The sequence below is a fragment of the Protopterus annectens genome, chromosome 6.part0 (genome assembly GCF_019279795.1).
Source record: "Protopterus annectens isolate FY-2018-M chromosome 6.part0, PAN1.0, whole genome shotgun sequence".
In the NCBI taxonomy this organism is placed as follows: Eukaryota; Metazoa; Chordata; order Ceratodontiformes; family Protopteridae; genus Protopterus; species Protopterus annectens.
This window is the reverse complement of record NC_056737.1, coordinates 1,845,886,107-1,845,904,932: the sequence shown is the minus strand read 5'-3', so window position 1 is coordinate 1,845,904,932 and position 18,826 is coordinate 1,845,886,107. Positions and strand designations below refer to the sequence as shown.

At 42.1% G+C, this 18,826-nt stretch overlaps 1 protein-coding gene across 3 annotated transcripts in view; it reads left to right on the top strand.

Moving 5' to 3' along the window:
* Nucleotides 1-18,826, top strand: part of STAT4 (signal transducer and activator of transcription 4) — a 3,571,511-nt gene that overhangs the window by 1,110,687 nt on the left and 2,441,998 nt on the right. For all 3 annotated transcript variants that reach the window (XM_044075198.1, XM_044075197.1, XM_044075196.1), the window contains one exon: nt 7,023-7,121. In XM_044075198.1, the coding sequence (XP_043931133.1) occupies nt 7,023-7,121 (99 nt within the window). The remainder of the gene's footprint in view (nt 1-7,022; nt 7,122-18,826) is intronic.

Here is an 18,826-nt window from a genome sequence, read left to right as displayed (position 1 = left end):
GGCTCTGGCACCAAGCATCCGTCTCTGTGATACCCTTTTGGAGGATGCTTGTGTCAGCTGGAGATTCGATTATGGCCCCCAGTTTGCAGTCATCTGCAAACTTTGTCAGCCATAATCCCCTTGTGTTAGCCTGAACCTCAGAGAAGTATATACCGAACAAGAGAGGTCCCAGAACTGAGCCCTGTGGGACGCCACTTGTAACTGGTTTGGATTTGGACATGGCACCTGCGATTCTGACCATGTGGGTTCTATCTCTGAGCCAGTTTGCAACCCATCTTGAGATAAAGGGGTTGATATTTAAGCTGGTAAGCTTATTTATGATGCCCGAGTGGGGTACTGTGTCGAAGGCTTTCGCGAGGTCCGGGTAGGCTGTGTGGACTACCTTGCCCTCATCTATGGCTTTGGTAACTGTTTCCAAGAAATCAACTAGGTTTAAGAGGCAAGATCTGCCCTTAACAAAGCCGAATTGGGTAGGGTCCAGTGTCTGGAGGCTCCCAATGTCTTTGTTTATGAGTTCCATGATAATATGTTCCATAGCTTTATAGACCAGACTAGTCAGGCTTATGGGGCGATAGTTTCCGGGGTCCGTTGTGGCACCACCTTTGTGGAGTGGGACCACTGTAGCTGTATGCCATTCTTTGGGTACATATCTTGTAGTAAGGCAAAGTTTGAACAGTGACTTAATGTGAGGGTTCATTTATTCTTGGAGCTCGTGTAAGACACAGCCTGGGACACCGTCCGGTCCCATAGATGCTGTGTTTTTTGCTTTGGAGAGGGCAGCTTTCACCTGTGCATCTGTGATGTCAGGGAGGTTGCATTCAGTTGGGATAGGCGTTTGCTCCTTTGGGGGGGGAAGGGGGGGAGAAGTTTGCACTGAATCTGTCTGCCAGGATGTTGGCTATGTCTGTAGGTTCGGTATATTTTGTACCGTTATGCAACAATTCAGAGCATATCTGGGAGTTTCCGCCCATGTTCCTGACATAACTAAAGAAGGCCTTGTGATTATCTTTAGTGTCTAGGGCAATTTTTCTTTTGAAGCTGGCCTTTGATGATTTTATGAGGGATCGAAGTTTCTTGCTAATACTGATCAGAGATGCCTTCCCTTTTTGGGATTTTGCTCTGTCATGTAGTAGCTTCCTCCTTCTGTTGTATAGCTTATTTATGGCCGGGGTCCACCAGACCGGTCTCCTGTTTTTGGAGGAGTGAGTCTTGGTTTTATTTGGGATAACACGATTCCTGCATTCCTGCAGGTGCTCATAGAATGCATTTGTAAAGGATTCTGCGGATTGGGCTGTATTATCCTCTGGCCCAGGGGCTTTGAAGGATTCCACCTCAGTCTTGAGAAGTGCAAAGTTGGCTTTTGAGAAATTCTTTACAGTGATTTCCTTGGCTGGGGGTGGGGACAGGATAAGGATGTCCAGGGAAATTTGTTTATGGTCTGATCTTACCAATGAGGGGTTTACCTCTGGTGTGGAACATAGAGTCCCCATGTTGGTGTTCATTGCATTAGAGTTTATAAATTCAAGGAACCGTTGGGCGAGGGTGTTTGGGCTTGAGTAGTTTTCCCAGTCAATGCTTGGGTAGTTGAAGTCACCCAATAACATAGTGTTTGGAGAGACCTTCATATTCTCCAGTGCTCTCAGGAATGCCAAGTGGGGTTCCTGTAATAGGGAGGGTTTTCTGTAGCAGGCTACAAACTGAAAGGCAGTTTTGCCCGCTGTTAGTTGCACATGGATGGTTTCTGATGCTTCGTGCAGTGCCACTAACCTTGGTAATGACATGTGCCACACAGGAGGACTTTCTGACCACAGTAGCAATATGGTGGTTGAAGGAGAGGTTGCTGTCATCCTGTGTCCCCAGATCTCTTATAACGCCTTTAGTGTTCAGTGGGCTCCCATCGAGGTGGTAATTAGTGAGAACTGAGTTTTTCCCAAAGGAGATGATGTATTTTTTGGCATTAAGCTTAAGGCCATGGTTTCGACACCAATCATTGGTCTCAGTGAGGCCTTTCTGTAGGATGTCTACATCACTTGGGAGTTAATAATGGCTCCCAGCCTGCAGTCGTCTGTAAACTTGGTCAGCCAGAGTCCCTTTGTGTTGGCCTGGACTTCTGAGAAGTAAATGCCAAACAGGAGATGACCCAGGACTGATCCTTGTGGGGCTCCATTTGTGACTGGTCGGCAGTCTGACTTGGAGTCCACTACTTTCACACTATGGGTTCTATCTGTGAGTCAATTTGCAACCCACCTAGTGATATACTGGTTGATGCCTAGTTTGGTGAGTTTATCAATAATTCCTGAGTGGGGAATGGTATCAAAGGCCTTGGCCAGATCGAGGTAGGCTGTATGAACTGCCTTGCCCTCATCCACAGCTTTGGTTACTGACTCAAAGAAGTCAACCAGGTTGAGCAGGCATGATCTGCCTTTCACAAAATGAAATTGCGTGAGATCTAGAGTTTGGAGATTCCCTATATCCTTGTTAATTAGGTCCATGATGATGCGCTCCATAGCCTTACATATCAGACTCGTCAGGCTAATGGAGTTTTAATTCCAAGGATCTGTAGTCTCTCCCCCTTTATGGAGAGGGCTGACTGTAGCAGTGTTCCATTTGGTAGGGACAAAGTCTGAGATGAGGCTGTGATTGAACAGGGCACACAGATGTGGTGCCAATTCACTTTGTAGTTTATCTAGAACACATCCAGGGATGTTGTCGGGTCCCATGGAAGCTGTAGTCTTGGCCTTGGACAATGCAGCTTTAATCTGTGCTGTAGTAATGCTGTGTGCCTGGTATTCCTTCGGTATTGTAATTGGTCCTTTATGGGGGAGAGGGGGTAAAGTTGGCACTGAATGTGTCAGCCAGTATGTTGGCAATATCTGTTGGCTTAGTACAGGAGGTACCATTGCAGTAACTCAGAGCAAACCTGGGTATTGTCATGGAGATTCTTGATATAACTATAGAAGGCTTTGTGGTTTTTAGTGTCTGCCGCAATTCTGCCTTCATAGCTAGCTTTAGAGGTTTTGATGAGGGATCTCAACTTTTTGTTGAGGCTAATAAGGGAGTTTTTCCTGTCTTGGGACTTCACCTTTTTCTGCAACAGTTTCTTCCTTCCGTTGTAGAGTTTATTAATGGCAGGGGGACCACCAGATTGGCTTCCTTTTTTGGGAGGAGAGCATCTTGGTTCTGTTGGGTATGGTAGATCATTTAGCATACCATGTATGAACATATTGGTACTATTTTTGTGATTTCCATAAGTTTCGAAATGGCTGACAGCAGCTAGTCACCACACTGAATGTACAGTGAGGGTGGGGAGATGAACACCAGTTGTATTACCTGTAAGTAATATCTTTCGGCTTTTCTTAATTAGGGGTCACCACAGCGGAACTCCAGTCTGCTAATGATTGGCAGTGGATTTTTTACAGTGCCGAGTTGCCAGCTCGACTCCCAACCTTCAAAGAAGGCACACCCATTCATGCATATGCACCTACCTGCATGTCTTTAACGTCATTCGACTCCGGGGGGGACATGCAGACTCCACATAGAAGGTGCTCCAGCCGAGAATCGAACGGGAGAACCTCTTGCTGTGAGGCAATAACGCTAACCGCTACTCCTCCGCGGCAATATAAATTTATAATTCTCTTATTGCATATTGCAATGCTGAATGAAATATTTACTTAAAGTAGTTAACACACCATAAAATTAGTTGAAATATTCACATACACACCAATAAACATTGATGTGAGTAGTGCAGATTAGACTTGCAGTTTAAATTACTGTCACTGTTAACAGAAATTGCAGCACTGTGCCCTTCCTTCCCAAAATTGACTGATTGCTACCATTGCCATTAAGATCAAGACATCAATAGCTAATCAAACCCCTCCTGTCTACAGACTCTGTAGTACCCCTGAATGTATCAACTGGAGAATACTGAGTAGGAGCAGTAACAATTTGTTGACGTTAAACAAAATTTATTGAGGAAGGAATATGAAAGATCATCAAGGAATGACCACAATTCTCATTTCTGCTTTAACTTTATAATAGTCATGCAAGTAACAGTCTTAATCTGCAAAACACAGTTCACTGCTTCCTTATATTAGGCATGCATGAAGTAGAATCAGGAACAAAATTATCTTACAAGAAAGAAAAAAAAATGCCGCCTTCAATGATGCACACATATATATATGACAGCGGTAAACAACTTTGATGTCTTATATATATATATACTTATATACATACAGCCATAGCTGAGGAAGAAAGATAGTATAACAGAAACCAGGCACAGAGGAAACTAACAGGATTTGCACTAAAAAGAAAAAAATAGAAATGACTGTCAACATAACCTATGGAGGTTGTTGTTCTTCTTTCGGCTTTTCCCAGTTGGGGGTCGCCACAGCAGAACTCCGGTCCACTAATGATTGGCAGTAGATTTTTACAGTGCCGAGGTGCCAGCCCGACGCCCAACCTTCAACGAAGGCACGCCCACACATGTCTTTCGAACACCACTCGACCGCGGGGAAGACATGCAGACTCAACACAGAAAGTGCTCCAGCCGAGAACCAAACGGGAGAATCTCTTGAGTTAGTACTTTGAAAGGAGGTTATTTATATATGTATATCAATAAAGCATTCATAGGTGTTCATATTACTAATCCGTAAAGTACTACATCAGTAATTCATATACATAAGTTAAGAAGTATTAATATCAAATACCATCAATCATTTTGTAAGAATGCAGTCAGTAGTAGGACTGTAGTTAGTATAATTTTCAAAATTAAATACATCTTTGTTTTTTTCATTAAATAAAATTGCATATTTTCAAAGCACTTATGAGTTGTTCTTGTCTCCACATATCTCTCTCTCTCTCTCTCCTTTTTGTAAATGTTATTTACTTATTTATCTTTTCCTTTTATGTTACTTTTTTACACAGGTCCAGAGATCCCAGGGACAGCTCAGTCATTCACCACCACCTTCTGCACTTCTGGGATCATTTTCACAGGGTCACAGCAGTGTGTCTACCCTGTGACCCCCCTGTGAATGGCAGACTTGTAATCTGCCAACACTGTAAGCTTCAGGACTTGTTTGATGCAGTGGTTGAGTGGGAGTTGGAGAGGCACCTGCAGCCTATTCAAGGCCTCCTTCTCCAGCAGGAGTAAGACTCGCTGACTCTGATCATTGTTCCACCCAAGGCTTTCACCCCCAATCCATCGGGGTCCCCCTCTCCAAGTTTGACAGAGGGGGTGGATTATTGAGCTCCTCTGAACTACAGACCTCCTCCCCCTTTTGTATCTGTTTGTCTTCTGTGTGTCTTGTGTCCCCCACCAATGTGAGCCTACTGTAGTGTTCTCGTCCATCTTAACAGTTGTTTATGTTGCATGAACTCCTTAAGCCTCTGTCCTACACTCTCTTCCCTTACTCTTCCATCTTCCCTCTTATATAAAAAAAATTGAAAAAATGTGTGTGGCGGAGTCTGTCCCCTACAGAAATACAGTGCTCCTCCAGCAGAGTAGTATGCATAGTCCCGCAGTGCCGGAGGAGAACTATGTTTTTGTGAGGGACTGTCCCGCCATGTCTTCCTTCAGTGTGTCCTTTGTCTTCTCTATTTCCCCTTTCCAACCTTATAAAAAAGCAGTCAGGGTGTCTTCATAAGGGCACCCTTTCATTCATTAAATAAAACCTTATACCTGTATGAGTTTACCGTTGAAGGGCAGCGCTGATCAGATTCCCATAAAAAATCTTGGGAGATCTGTACAGGCTCATGCATGCTGCTATATGGTGACAGTAGCCAAAATGATTCATAATTTTATGTACATATGTCTTCTACAACGTATTACTACAGTAGTTTTAATCTAGTTTATGCTTGTGTAGGTAAATGACTCTCTTATGGGTGTTGATGCTTAGCCATTTTACATATAGGAGTAGTGGCTGTCTTTGCTGGTAGTCCTTGCACAGATGTGAATTGTGTAACTAAGCATACCACCCTGTGACTGTCTACCTTTATTTCTGTTATTTGAAGTTTGTAATCATAAGGCAGTGCCTGCTGTGTTACAGACATGACATTTGTCATGTTGATAAAACTTTTTTTAACTAATAATCTGCACTGTACTACACGTGAATTTGATTCTGAATATCTCCTCTTTAAAAAAGCCTGACTAGCTTGACCTCGAAAATTGAAATAAATGTTATAACACATGTTACAGTAACTGTTAGGTCACAATTTTCATGTGTGCTTAGTTATTTATTTATTTAACTGAATTGTTAAGGCTCATAAAGAGTGGATCATTCTCAGACATGATCCATGCGTTCAGCAAATGTACAGAGGAGAAAGAAAATGCAGTAGAACTGCATGTACCAAAAGGTAGCGAGTTCAGTAGCAGAACAGAGATGATGCAAGTTTAATAATATAGAATAGATTATTTTACAAATTTACAGTAAATGTTAAACATAGTAGCAAAGCATTGTAATTCTAATTGGCCAGCAATGACACAGACACATTTGATCTGCATTAAGAATAAAAGAAAAAAAAAACAGTATACCTGTGTAACAGGCAGATTTCCACACAGTTCTTTGCATCAGATAAAGGCATGTAGTGTCAGTCCAGGATGTGTGGGTGAAAGCAGGCACTTCCTTAGGTCATGCTACAGCTGTATTTGTTTCTCAATACCAGCAGTTGGAGCATTTCTTAACTGCAGTTAAAAGGTAGTACCTAACGCACTGATTACTTCCTTAGTAGTAGTATGCAGAGTATGACATTATCACGTACCTGACCCAAGAAGAGAAAACAGTGTTCAGACAAATGGTAGCAGTCAGATTTTGAAAATACATGTTGGCGCACTGTGGCATGAATAACCTGTTTTGTTTGTTACTTTAGTGCAAGCTTCAGATGCCTCATTTTGTGAAGCTTTGCAAACTTCAGAAAGAAGGCATATGGTGAAACCTGACAGAATTTCTTCCTTATCTGAGATAAAATGTGCTTTAATCCTGCTCTCTTACTCTAGTGATGATAATCCTGTTGTGCCTGTTTTGTAGGTTAAGTATCATGGGAACCCTTTGCATATGTCAATTGTTATTTCAACATGCCTGAAGGAAGAGAGGAGAATACTGGCTGCTGCAACAGTTCCAGTAAAGGTAAGTACAGAATAAAACGAGTGAAAATAAAAGTGTTTCTATCATTACATTTGGTAATAAGTGCAGATTAAAGCGTAATAAATCAAAGCGCTTATCTTTCTGAAAACATTGCTTGATTTTTTTGTCTTTTATTTGGATAGTAAGGGGGAAGAAGGTACGTTTCTGAGCAGGTAAATCTTTTTACTGTTCACAATGGCAGTAAAAGGTCAAGGCCATGACTCAGAAGTATACACATGTATCTGCCTAAAGATAAAGATAGTTTGATTTACTTTATCTACCCTTTATTCATTTTACCCTGTAAGCATCTATTCCTTTTAATCTATATTACACATGTCCAGTTTTTGTGCATCCTGCAGAATATGACTGGAAGGACTGTGACCGACAAGATCCTGAAGGAAGTCAAAAATAATGGAGAATGGATTGTGGCGAGATGAGCTAGAGACAGGAATGGCATTAGCAGCAAACTATGCAGCCCTTTAGAAACATTTTACTAGATAGTGATGGGATTCCACAGAGTTTGGAAGATGGATGTTGTAACCCTTGTCAATCAAAGTAGTTCAGCATGAGACAAAAAAACTATACATGTTCATTTGAAGATCACTTTTGCAGGAATTACAGTATGGCTGTGATAATAACTGAAGGCAGATTTCAGCCCCTGCATGATTTTCTTTCAGAAGTCACACATCAGTTTAGGTATCCAGGATGTAGCCTTGAGCCTGGATCATTGGGGAGAATCTTTTTTTTTTTTTGAGTCATCCAAGGACACTGGTTGTGTTCATTAGACATTTACCAGTGCTGACAGTGCTAAGCGCCACATTTGTGTGTGTGTGTGTGTGTGTGTGTGTGTGTGTGTGTGTGTGTGTGTGTGTGTGTGTGTGCATGTGTGTGTGCATGTGTGTGTGTGTGTGTGTGTGTGTGTGTGTGTGTGTGTGTGTGTGTGTGTGTGTGTGTGTGTGTCTGTGTAATGCTGCTTAGAGGATTGTCTTGGATTAATGATTATTGTGTGCTAGTGACACCCCGGAAGATAATACCAAAAAGTATTCTTCTGGCTTCAGATTCCTCTTAGAAACTTTCATTTAAAGTGTCTGTTTTGCCTTGAGAAGAACAACAGCTCTTATAGCTGAGACAGTTATAAATTTAATAGAAAAGCCTTTAGTCTGTGAGAGCTCAGAATTTTCACATTATTTTGTTTTGGGGGGGGGGGGTATACACAGTTGCAAAGCGTAATTCTCTTTATTTTCCTTCATGTTTCTCTTCCCTTTTTCTCCAGTAAAAGTTAAATCTAAGGTGGAACACTTAAAGGAAAATGAAAAAGAAGAAGAAAAGCATAGAAAGAAATAGTCTCTTGCTACAAAAAAAAAAAAAAAAAAAGGTGAGCTCAGATCTGCACTCATAGGATCATAGGAGGTTACTAGGCTAATGGCCCTGGGGCCCTTACAAGCCTAGCCAAGAGTTTATCCCCAAAAATAAACATGTAATTTTTTTTTCTCTGTGTAGCATGTGCCAATTACCGTAAGGCCTGTTGTCGTTTTGCTAAGCAAATACTCTTTTCCTTCAGTAGCTGGTGTCCAGATGTCTTGCCCTATTCTAGATGTTGTTTCTTTTGGAATCCCTCATTTCGCAGGTGCTTCACTGCCTTAAAACACATTTGTAGGAGACGTAGCAGAGAGAGCTGCTCCCTAAATTCTACCTTTAATTGTTAAAAGGATGCCAGAAGGTGTACTTTTGATTGAAACTAAACTGCCTTTCACCCTGATTTTCAGCCTCTTAATGTCTGTTCAGCCTTTTAGAAGTTTTGCTAAAAATGCTTCAGAAATGTACTTGATATTGGACAAGCTTTTCTACTTGTACTTCTGTAGAGGTCATAGTGATATCAGAAGGCTTGCCTTTAAACGTAAAGTTAAGTATATGTTCACTGACTGTTGATATGCTGGACACCTAGAACCCTGATCTTTTGTAAGTGACAATTCAGGTGTCCGAGGATTGGATATCAGTCTTCTGGTGTTTGTCCCAGCACAACTTTTGAGACAGACTATGGCAAATTGTCAAATTTTTATTTATTTTTTTTCATATTACAAAAGAACATAAACATTTTAGTGGCTCTGGTTAAGTCCTTCATCTTAGAGGGTTATAAAAAAGATTAAAAGGTCTCTTTTTCCTTCCTTTGTTTCAGAAAAGGAGAAGAATCTTGCCTGTTGTAACTGGGTGTCTTCTTTCTTGAGGTTTGCCGTAGATTCAGGGGAATGTTAATTCTTTTGTCTCTGGTTCTCTTCTAGAAGGCTACTGCTAATGAAGAGCCATTTTAGGGGGGTTACTAAGGACACTTCTCACCAAAAAAGAAGTACACTGAGTTGATGCAGCTAGGGGCCCCTACATTGCCAATAGTTTCTCCTGTAGTTTCAGTTTTGTTTTGTTTTATATTTAAGGCACTTTTTCTTTAAACAGATTCTTGGTCACTTTTTACAAATAAATTGGATAGGTTTTATTGAGTTCAGGAGCAATTTAAAAATCTATGTACAAATCCAGCAACTGACCCTACTTTTGTAGACCTGACATTTCAAAGAGGCCCAAAGAAAACTGTGTCTGTTAGTAGTACATTTCCTAGTAAGGCAGGTCTGATAAGAGTTGGGAAGAAGGTTTATATTTGTTCTACCCTTACTGTAAGGAAAACACAGTGTCAGACTTGTATGGTAGTAGCAGGGGAAATTTTAAAACAAGTAGAGAAGTTGGGAACTATTAACCCTGTTGAAGCAATGGGGAAAAACATCAGACAGCAGTCATTAAATACGGCTGCTGTAATGATGGTGGTAGTCTGAGAAACCACCACAAATACTGTTTCAGAAGACGCACTTGGCTGGGATCACTACCCTTCTTCTTCATTAGTTGGCACATTGTCAGAGGAAGAGTTGAAGAGCCTTGAAAAAACTGGCAAGATGACTCAAATGGTCAAATTTTCCATTCTGCATTCTTCAGGCATATTATGAAAATTCCATTTTAATCCTAGTTCTTTTATATTAAGCAAAACAGTAGATGAATACAAGCAGAGACAGCAGTACCAGAAAATACAGCAGGGAGGAACTGTAGATGGCATTGACAGCAACAGTCTGAATATTCAGTTTGGAGAAGCAAGTCATTACAAAACCCCCCCAGTGATATCCTGTAGCTTCAACTGCTAGTGGTCCCCTTCCACCAAAACCTAGGAGGATAATTTTCACATTACACATTATGGTGGTTCAAAATAACATTAGACATATAGATAAAAGAAAGAATGTCATCAGGGTACATGACAGAGTTTTAAAACTGTAGCTCCATGCGCAGTTTTGAATTTAGGAGATCAGTCTCTAAATCTTCCTTAATTCAGTAGTGAATCAACAGGCAAATGATAAAAACACTACCAGAAGAACTTGGAATGCTTTTTTAATTTAAGGATTTTTCTGGTAGAAAAAAATGGTAACTTATGGTTGTCTTTTCTAGATCTTGAACATCTAAACACATTCATTTAAACAAACGGAATTAGAATGTTGCCAGTACAAACTCTATGCTCTGTATTAATACAAAATGTCTTTATAACCATGGCATGCTGCAGGATCATTATCTACATATTCACAGTCAGCAAGCCAAAGACAAGATTCTCATTTTTCAGATGTATGTCATGATATTAAAAACTCAAAAAAAAAACTCCATCCCAAAATATGGAAAACTAAATATTAATCTATTTAATGCTTTAATGCAGGGGCAAGCACCCCCCACACTATATATATATATATATATATATATATATATATATATATATATATATATATATATATATATAAAATCCATAATGGGAAAAGTGGCAAATTCCCATTTTCAAAATTTTGAATTTTCAATATTTTGGGTTTTCAGTATTTTGAGTTTTCACTCATGAGAATGGAACCCCATATTTCATGTGGGAAACTACCTATTTTCACTTCTTTTCAGTCAGTGATTTTTGCTGCTTCCAGGACATTAAACAGATGGCTAGCTGTATAATTTATTTATCTCCGACTTATGGGAGGTACATATTTACCCTCACTTGAACGATTGCTTTATTTAATCCTGCTTACTGTAGTTACAGACAATTATTTTGTCAAACTCCTCAGTGTTTTCAGAATCTTGGCATCATAATCATTTAGAAGAAATCAGACACTTATTTCTCATGTATCCGCAGATTTTTAGAGGCTATTCTGGACATCGGTAGTTGTATGATTTTCCTTCCTTATGACAGAATGCAATAGGTAATAGAGCTTTTTCTGTAACTTTCCAAAGGAAAAAAACTCTTACTCTTAAATGCATGGATGTTTCTCAAAGCAGTATCAGTGGTACAACAGGAAGCACTCTTGCCTTTGTTGCAGAAGGCTGTGGGTTCTGTTCCGACAGCAGGTAAATGGATTGCTGACACTGCAGTGCCACATGAGGAGGATGCTGCATCCCTCGGATGAGACAGTGGTAGCTCATGTGGATATAAAAGATCCCATGGCACTTATTGAAAAGAGTAGAGGTCCTTTAACAAAAACCTTTTTGACAGTATGTACTAAAATATACAGTATTTACATAATCTGTATTGTTATTCACGAGCATATTAACATTTCATTTTACATACATTTAACTCATTCTTCAATTTGATATTTTTTTCTGACCCCTGCTGTAATTTCCGTAACCAAAACCTTATTTTTTAATATTTCAGACAAGTCCCATTTGACATTATACATTATTTCTTTAACCTTTGATTCCAGATTACCCACATCACATTAAATATTTTCCTGTCTATTTTTTCAACATATTCTTTAATTTTTTCCCCCTATAAAAACATATTCAGTCATGTCCACATTTATATCTTCTGTTTTCTTAATATCCTCAAAATATTGTGGCTCCCCTAATTTTTCCAAAATTTCTTTATTCTTTTAAATTTCAGAAATGCATGTTCTGCCATTTTTCCACCACAGTAATTACATACTCTCCTCACTTATGTTTAGAGGGTATGTTTGCCTTCACTTATAGCAAGTCTTCATAAAAATCAGGACATTCAACCATCTATGTGAAGTTGTTCAATCTCGCCGTTTGTTCTTACATGTGGGTACGGAGCTGATCCATCGGCTCTGAGTCGGCCGCTTTCCAAGCTCAAGATCTTTCAGTAGCCGGAGGCACAGTACCTATCCTGTGATGCTCTCTGACTAATCCCCAGATCTAGTTTGCCGCTGCAATGGATCGCAAGTCATCAGTGTGATCGAGCCAGTGAAGGTTTATTAAGAAGTATTTCTACAGCTAAGTTTACCTTTATATATATATATATATATATATATATATATATATATATATATGTGTGTGTTTTTCTACCAGTGTTCCCTTGTTATACTATCTTTTTTTTAGGGCTTTGTCCCTGTTTAGTGTGTTTTATTGCAGCAAGTTGCTCTTGGGCCTTGCCCTCTCTTCAGTTGGTTACATCCTTTACTATAGTTGTACAGGGATCTATCTTTTCTCCTATCCCACTTTTTGGCAGATTGTTTTTCGATTATTATTGGATTGTACTGATAATTGTGTTTTCTCTGTGTTTCTCTTCTTATGATTGGATAGTACTAGTGTACTTGATATTATCAGGGATCTGATAATTGTGCTTTCTCCTGGACATGATGGCTGACCAAAAGCAAAAGTCCGGATTTAAAAGATGTGACTGTGGCCAAAAAATGTCAATAACAGATAACCACATTTCTTGTGTTTATTGTGTGGGACCTCTCCATTTGCAGGAGGATTGTTCCATCTGCCACTCTTTTAGTGGCAGAGTTCTGTTAGAGAGATGTAGGAAACTTATTGATCGAGGTCTCTTAACACCTGAGTTTCAAGAAGCTTTGGACAAGTCCGACCAGACCTCCAAGTCTTCGAAAGGGTCCAAGTAGTCACGGATCCGAACACCTCTGTTAAGTTGCGGTCAGCAGTTCTTAGGTCTTCGGAACCATGTGCCAAACTGATGATTCGGAGCCAACCTTTGGTTTTGGAGCCGGTATCAGAGACTTTAAAGTCTCCAATACTTAGGTCTGTAGCTTCTTCGGCCCCTTCGACCCACTCTTCAATGATGTCAGATATTGATGTGGACCCTGTGGTGCAGAGACTCTTGGAGAACCCGGCAATGGCTAAACTGCTCTTGGCTTCGTCCCAACTGGATTCAAGCCCTGTTCCCGCCCCATGGCCTGTGACTACTCCTCCTCCGAGCCTACCCAGGCCTTCGGAGCCAGAGGCGGAAGATCTGATGGTTGTGGAACCCGTGGAGCCGAGTGCTGCTCCAGTGACTTTGGTTCCCCCCACCCTGACCTCTTCGGTGCCATCGGAAGAGTCTCGGATCCGAAACTCTCTCGAGGGTTCCGGGGGAGGGTCGAACAGACAATTCCCCTCGGGGCTTCGACACAGGTGAGCTCGGCTCCGTCCTCTGGTTTGGAGCCCTCGGCCTCAGCACCTGCAAGGCCTCCGTCTTCCTCGGAACCGGTGGCCTCCTTGGGCCGAGAGCCCAGGGCCTTTGATGCCATGAGGAGGGTGTTGTTTGTTCAGACCCACACTACTGTCCTCTTCCTCCTCTTCCTCCCTGAAGATGCCGAGTTCTGCCTCTTTGTCTAAAGCACCTACTAAGCATCGAGACCTAGAGCCTCAGGTATCCCCTTTGGGTGAACCCTGCTCTCCTGAAACTTCACCAGCCGCCCCCACTGATGAAGTTCCCAGAAAGAGACTCTGCAAGAGGAGGCATATGGATTCCCCTCAGGAATCCTTGACATCAGACACCGACTTAGAGGAATCTGAAGGGTCTCCACGGTCCCACTCGGAGGATGTCTCCTTTGCGGACATCTTACAAATACTTAAGCAGAGGGGCGACTGGCAGTCCATTCGCCCTACTGAGGATGAGTTGGTGCTCCTTAAGGCCTTTGGGTCTCAGCCCTCCACCTCCTGGGTTACACTGCCCTTCGACAAACTAATGGATCTGGTCGCTCGAAGGGCGTGGGAGTCCCCTGACACCATGGAACCAGTCCCTCGGAGGCCCAACAAATTCATCACTGCCCCTCAAGAGAAATCGTTCCTCACCAAAGGAGTCCTTGTTGATGCCATGGTAGTGGCGGCGCCCACCAAGTAAGAGACTTCCTCTACTGTCCATCCTCCTAATAAGGATTCCAGGACGATGGACAGATATGGGAAACACATTTGTAGTTCTGCGACATTTGCCATGAGATCGCTTAACTACTTGACCCATTTTACTCGCCTTCAACGAGATCTCCTTCAAGAACTCGGAGATACTCTAAAGGGTAACACAGATGAGGCTATTTCGGAAAAGGTTACAGCTCAGCTTTCTACCCTTAATTCTGTCGTCAACTCATCCATGTGGCTCATTTCCTATGCAGCCGAGGGATCGAGTCGAGCAGTAGGTTCAGCAATTGCTCTGCGGAGACAGTCCTGGATGTGCTTGTGCTCCTTTGTGGAAGCCTTCAAGTCTTCCTTTGTCAATACCCCATTTGATGGCTCTTCATTGTTTGGGCCTAAAGTCAAGGAGACCCTCACTAGGTGTGAGCAGGAAGGAAAGACTCTATCTGCTGTATGAGTCTGTTTTTCCACCCCTACTAGACCATACCCCAAAGGGCAAAGAGGTGGAAATATGTGGTTCCGGAAGTCCCAAGGAGCTTTCCAGAACACACGTAGTGAACCCCCCTTTAGGGGCAGAGGAGGGCGCAATAATGGAAGACGCCGCTTTGGTGGCAGAGGGGGTCCGCAGAACCAGGGTGACAGGGAGCAGTTTCCTGGCAAGCCCAATCAGCGCTCCTAAGAGGAGACCCGACTGTCCTACTCTGGAGGCAGTCGGGGGTCACTTGGCCTTGTACCCTGACGCCTGGCTAGGAATTACTTCAGATTCTTGGGTACAAAACATAGTTACCAGAGGTTACCTCCTTCCCTTTGTAGAACCCCTGTTACCCACAAAAAGAATCCCAGATGTTCCACCCAGTCTGAGGAATCAAGCAGTCACAGGAAATCCAAAACCTGCTAGAAAAAAAGAGTCATCCAGCCAGTCCCGGTGGACCAGATAGGATCCGGAACTTACTCCAGATTATTTTTAGTTTCAAAGAAAACAGGGGACTGGAGGCCCATTTTAGACCTTAGCAAACTCAATACATTCGTAAAGAAGGAGAAGTTCCGGATGGACATGCTTCAATCGATACTCCCATTCCTGGAAACGGGTGATTGGATGTGCTCTTTAGATCTCAAGGATGCGTACTACCACATCAAAATGGCCAGACCATCCAGAGATCACCTGCGTTTCCGTCTGGGGGCCAGTCATTACCAATTTCGAGTTCTGCCCTTTGGTCTCACTACAGCCCCCAGAGTGTTCACCAAATGTATGGCAGTAGTTACGGCTCACCTGAGGCATCTAGGATTCCAGGTGTTTCTGTATCTGGATGACTGGCTCCTAAACGCCACCACCAGGCATCAACTCATGCAGTCCAGGGATCATACGATCAATCTTGTTCTTGGTTAGGAATAACCATAAATTTCAAAAAATCTGCTTTATTACCATCGCAGCATATCTCATTTATTGGAGCAGACCTAGACACCACCACCGCCCTGGACAAATTACCTCTAGAAAGAGTCACCTCTCTAAGAAGTCAGGTGTCATGCTTGTTACAAGAAAAGAAAGTACTTGCTTCTCATGTGTTAAAACTCTTAGGCACAATGGCAGCTTCCCTCATAGCAGTACCTCTGGGCCGGATGCACATGCGGATACTCCAATGGTTGGTTTTCACCCAGTGGTCCTACCAACAGCTCCCGATGTCACTCAAGATTCTGTTGACAGATGTTAGCAAGAGAGATCTTCTCTGGTGGTTGAACAGCCACCAGGTGACAGTAGGTCGACCATTTATATTACCCCCTCCAGTAGCCATGGTGACCACGGATGCTTCCCTGATAGGGTGGGGGGGGGGGCTTTCTCAGGGAAAGACTACCCAAGGCAGTTGGTCAGAGATAGAATGTCATTTGCACACCAATGTCCTGGAGTTGAGAGCAGTGCTTTTAGTGTTGCAGCACTTTTATGACTCTCTACCTCAGGGGATGATTGCGATTCAGACAGAAAATATGTCCGTAGTCTGGTACATCAATAAACAGTGGGGAACCAAATCTTACACCTTATGCCGAGAAGCTTTGAGAATTTGGAAGTGGACTATGTCCACCGGGTGCTTTCTAGTAGCAATGCACATCCCGGGGAAATCCAACGTGATAGCGGACAAACTGAGCAGAGCGATTTTGTTACCCCACGGGTGGTCCCTCCAACAAAATGTGGCAGAAAGGATATTCCACAGATGGGGCCAGCCTTGCTGCGACATTTTTGCATCTCCAATGAATGCCAAATGCAGAAGCTACTTTGCCCTCAACCCTCCACCGGGGGACAGTCCCAGGGATTCACTTGTGCATGATTGGCCCTCTGGTCTCCTTTATGCCTTTCCTCCAAGCCTACTGATTCCCAGATTCTTGATGAAAGCAAAGGGTTCGGGAAGGACAGTTATTCTGATAGCCCCTTTTTGGCCTCGGCAGATATGGTTCCCCTTTCTTCATAAATACCAGCTGGAAGAACCTTGGTTTCTGGACCCAGTGCCAGCCCTTCTGACGCATTCGCCAGGAGTTCTTCACCCCTCTCTTCAGTCCCTCAAACTGACAGCTTGGCTGCTCCACTTCCCAACCTAGCCAGGTCATATAATCTGTCTTCCGAAGTTCAACATATTCTGGTTTCCTCTCATAAAGTCTCCACTAGGAAACTGTACAGTAGTAAATGGAAATGTTTTGTTTACTGGGCCTCTCAACACAATATTGATCCCTATGTTGCCCCTCTTGATAGGATTCTGAAATTTCTCACAACGATTTTTCAGGAAGGTGCTGCAGCAGCCACCGTTAGAGTTCAGTTGGCCGCTATATCTAATTTTCACTTGGGATTGAAGGATCTAATCTTATGTCACACAGATTATGTAAAGCCTTTTTGAAAGGGACTCATCACCTAAGGCCACCCATCAGACAACCAGTTGCACCATGGAACCTAAATTTAATATTATCTCAACTGATACTTTCCCCCTTTGAGCCTGCATCCTCTTGCCCCTTGAAGTTCATATCTTGGAAAACATTATTTTTGGTGGCTATTACTTCAGCTCGTAGAATTTCTGAACTTCAAGCTCTTTCTGTTAGGCCCCCTTACTTGGTATTTTTTCCTGATAGAGTGTCTCTCAGGACAAATCCCACTTTTCTTACGAAGGTCTGCTCTGAGACTAATCTGAATCAGTCTATTGAGTTGCCCACTTTTTTCAGGCATCATTCTAATAAAATGGAGTATATGCTACATAAACTTGATGTCCACAGACAGTTGAGATTTTACTTAGACAGAACAAAGGATTTTAGAAAATCTCAACAGCTTTTTGTCTCCTACGCTGACAACAAAAAAGGGCTATCTGTGTCTAAAGTGACCTTGTCTAAATGGTTATCAGATTGCATAAAGTTTGTATATTCTTCAACTAATCAGACCTTAGAACACAAGGTGAAAGCTCATTCCACTAGGGCGGTATCCACATCTCTAGCTCATGCAGCTCGTTTGCCTTTAGACACCATTTGTGCAGCCGCCACTTGGTCAAAACCACATACGTTTATCACTCATTGCAAAATGGACAGGGCCTCCAGGGACAGCGCTTCCTTTGGTCCCACTATTCTCAGGAATGTACTCCCTTGAGCCACCCAGTGTTTGGGTGCTTGGGACGCTACCCACGTGTAAGAACAAATGGCGAGATTGAACAACTTCACATAAAGAAGTTATGTTCTTGCCATAACGTTCCATGTAAGTTGTTCATCTCACCTTTGTTCTTACATTTCCCACCCTCCATCCCCCTCCGGGTTCTTGAAGACCGGTTACGACTGGAGGTCTGGTTTGGTTTGTCTACTGTCCGTTACTTCTACCAGACTTTCATCCTGTGGTTAACTGTACATATATGTTTTTTATATATACACATATTGACATTTAGGGTAGGTTAGGCTGTTCCTTTGTTGCTGGATTCAGCAAACTAGATCTGAGGGTTAGTCAGAGAGCATCATGGGATAGGTACTGTGCCTCGAGCTACTGAAAGATCTTGAGCTTGGAAAGCGGCTGACTCGGAGCCGATAGATCAGCTCTGTACCCACGTGTAAGAACAAAGGCGAGATGAACAACTCACATGGAACGTTATGGTAAGAATATAACTTCTTTGTTTACATCTTTCATTTCTCTCTCTTAGAGCTTTAATTTTCACCATATTTCATATTGTCTTCTAACACTTATATATTTAATCTCCACATAATGTTTTTTCTTGGTAAGCTTTAATCTTATCATTCATATATTCTATTACTCTTTTACAGTTCTTAATTATACTCCATACTTTATTGTATTTACTTTTTAATATTTTGCTTATTAGATTCTCATTTTTAATTCATAGCAATTTAAGCACTTTATACCAATTCAAAGAGGCTGCATATACAATTGGGTTTATTAAACCCAGTTCACCATTTTCTTTTTCTACATACAATACACCTCTCTTTACAGGATTGAGATGGGATCCTCATATAAACAAAAACTTAATACTGATGAACTCCTCCTCATAAATCACTGGCATATTAAACACACTGGCTAAATAGGCTACTTTTCCTAATGTAAT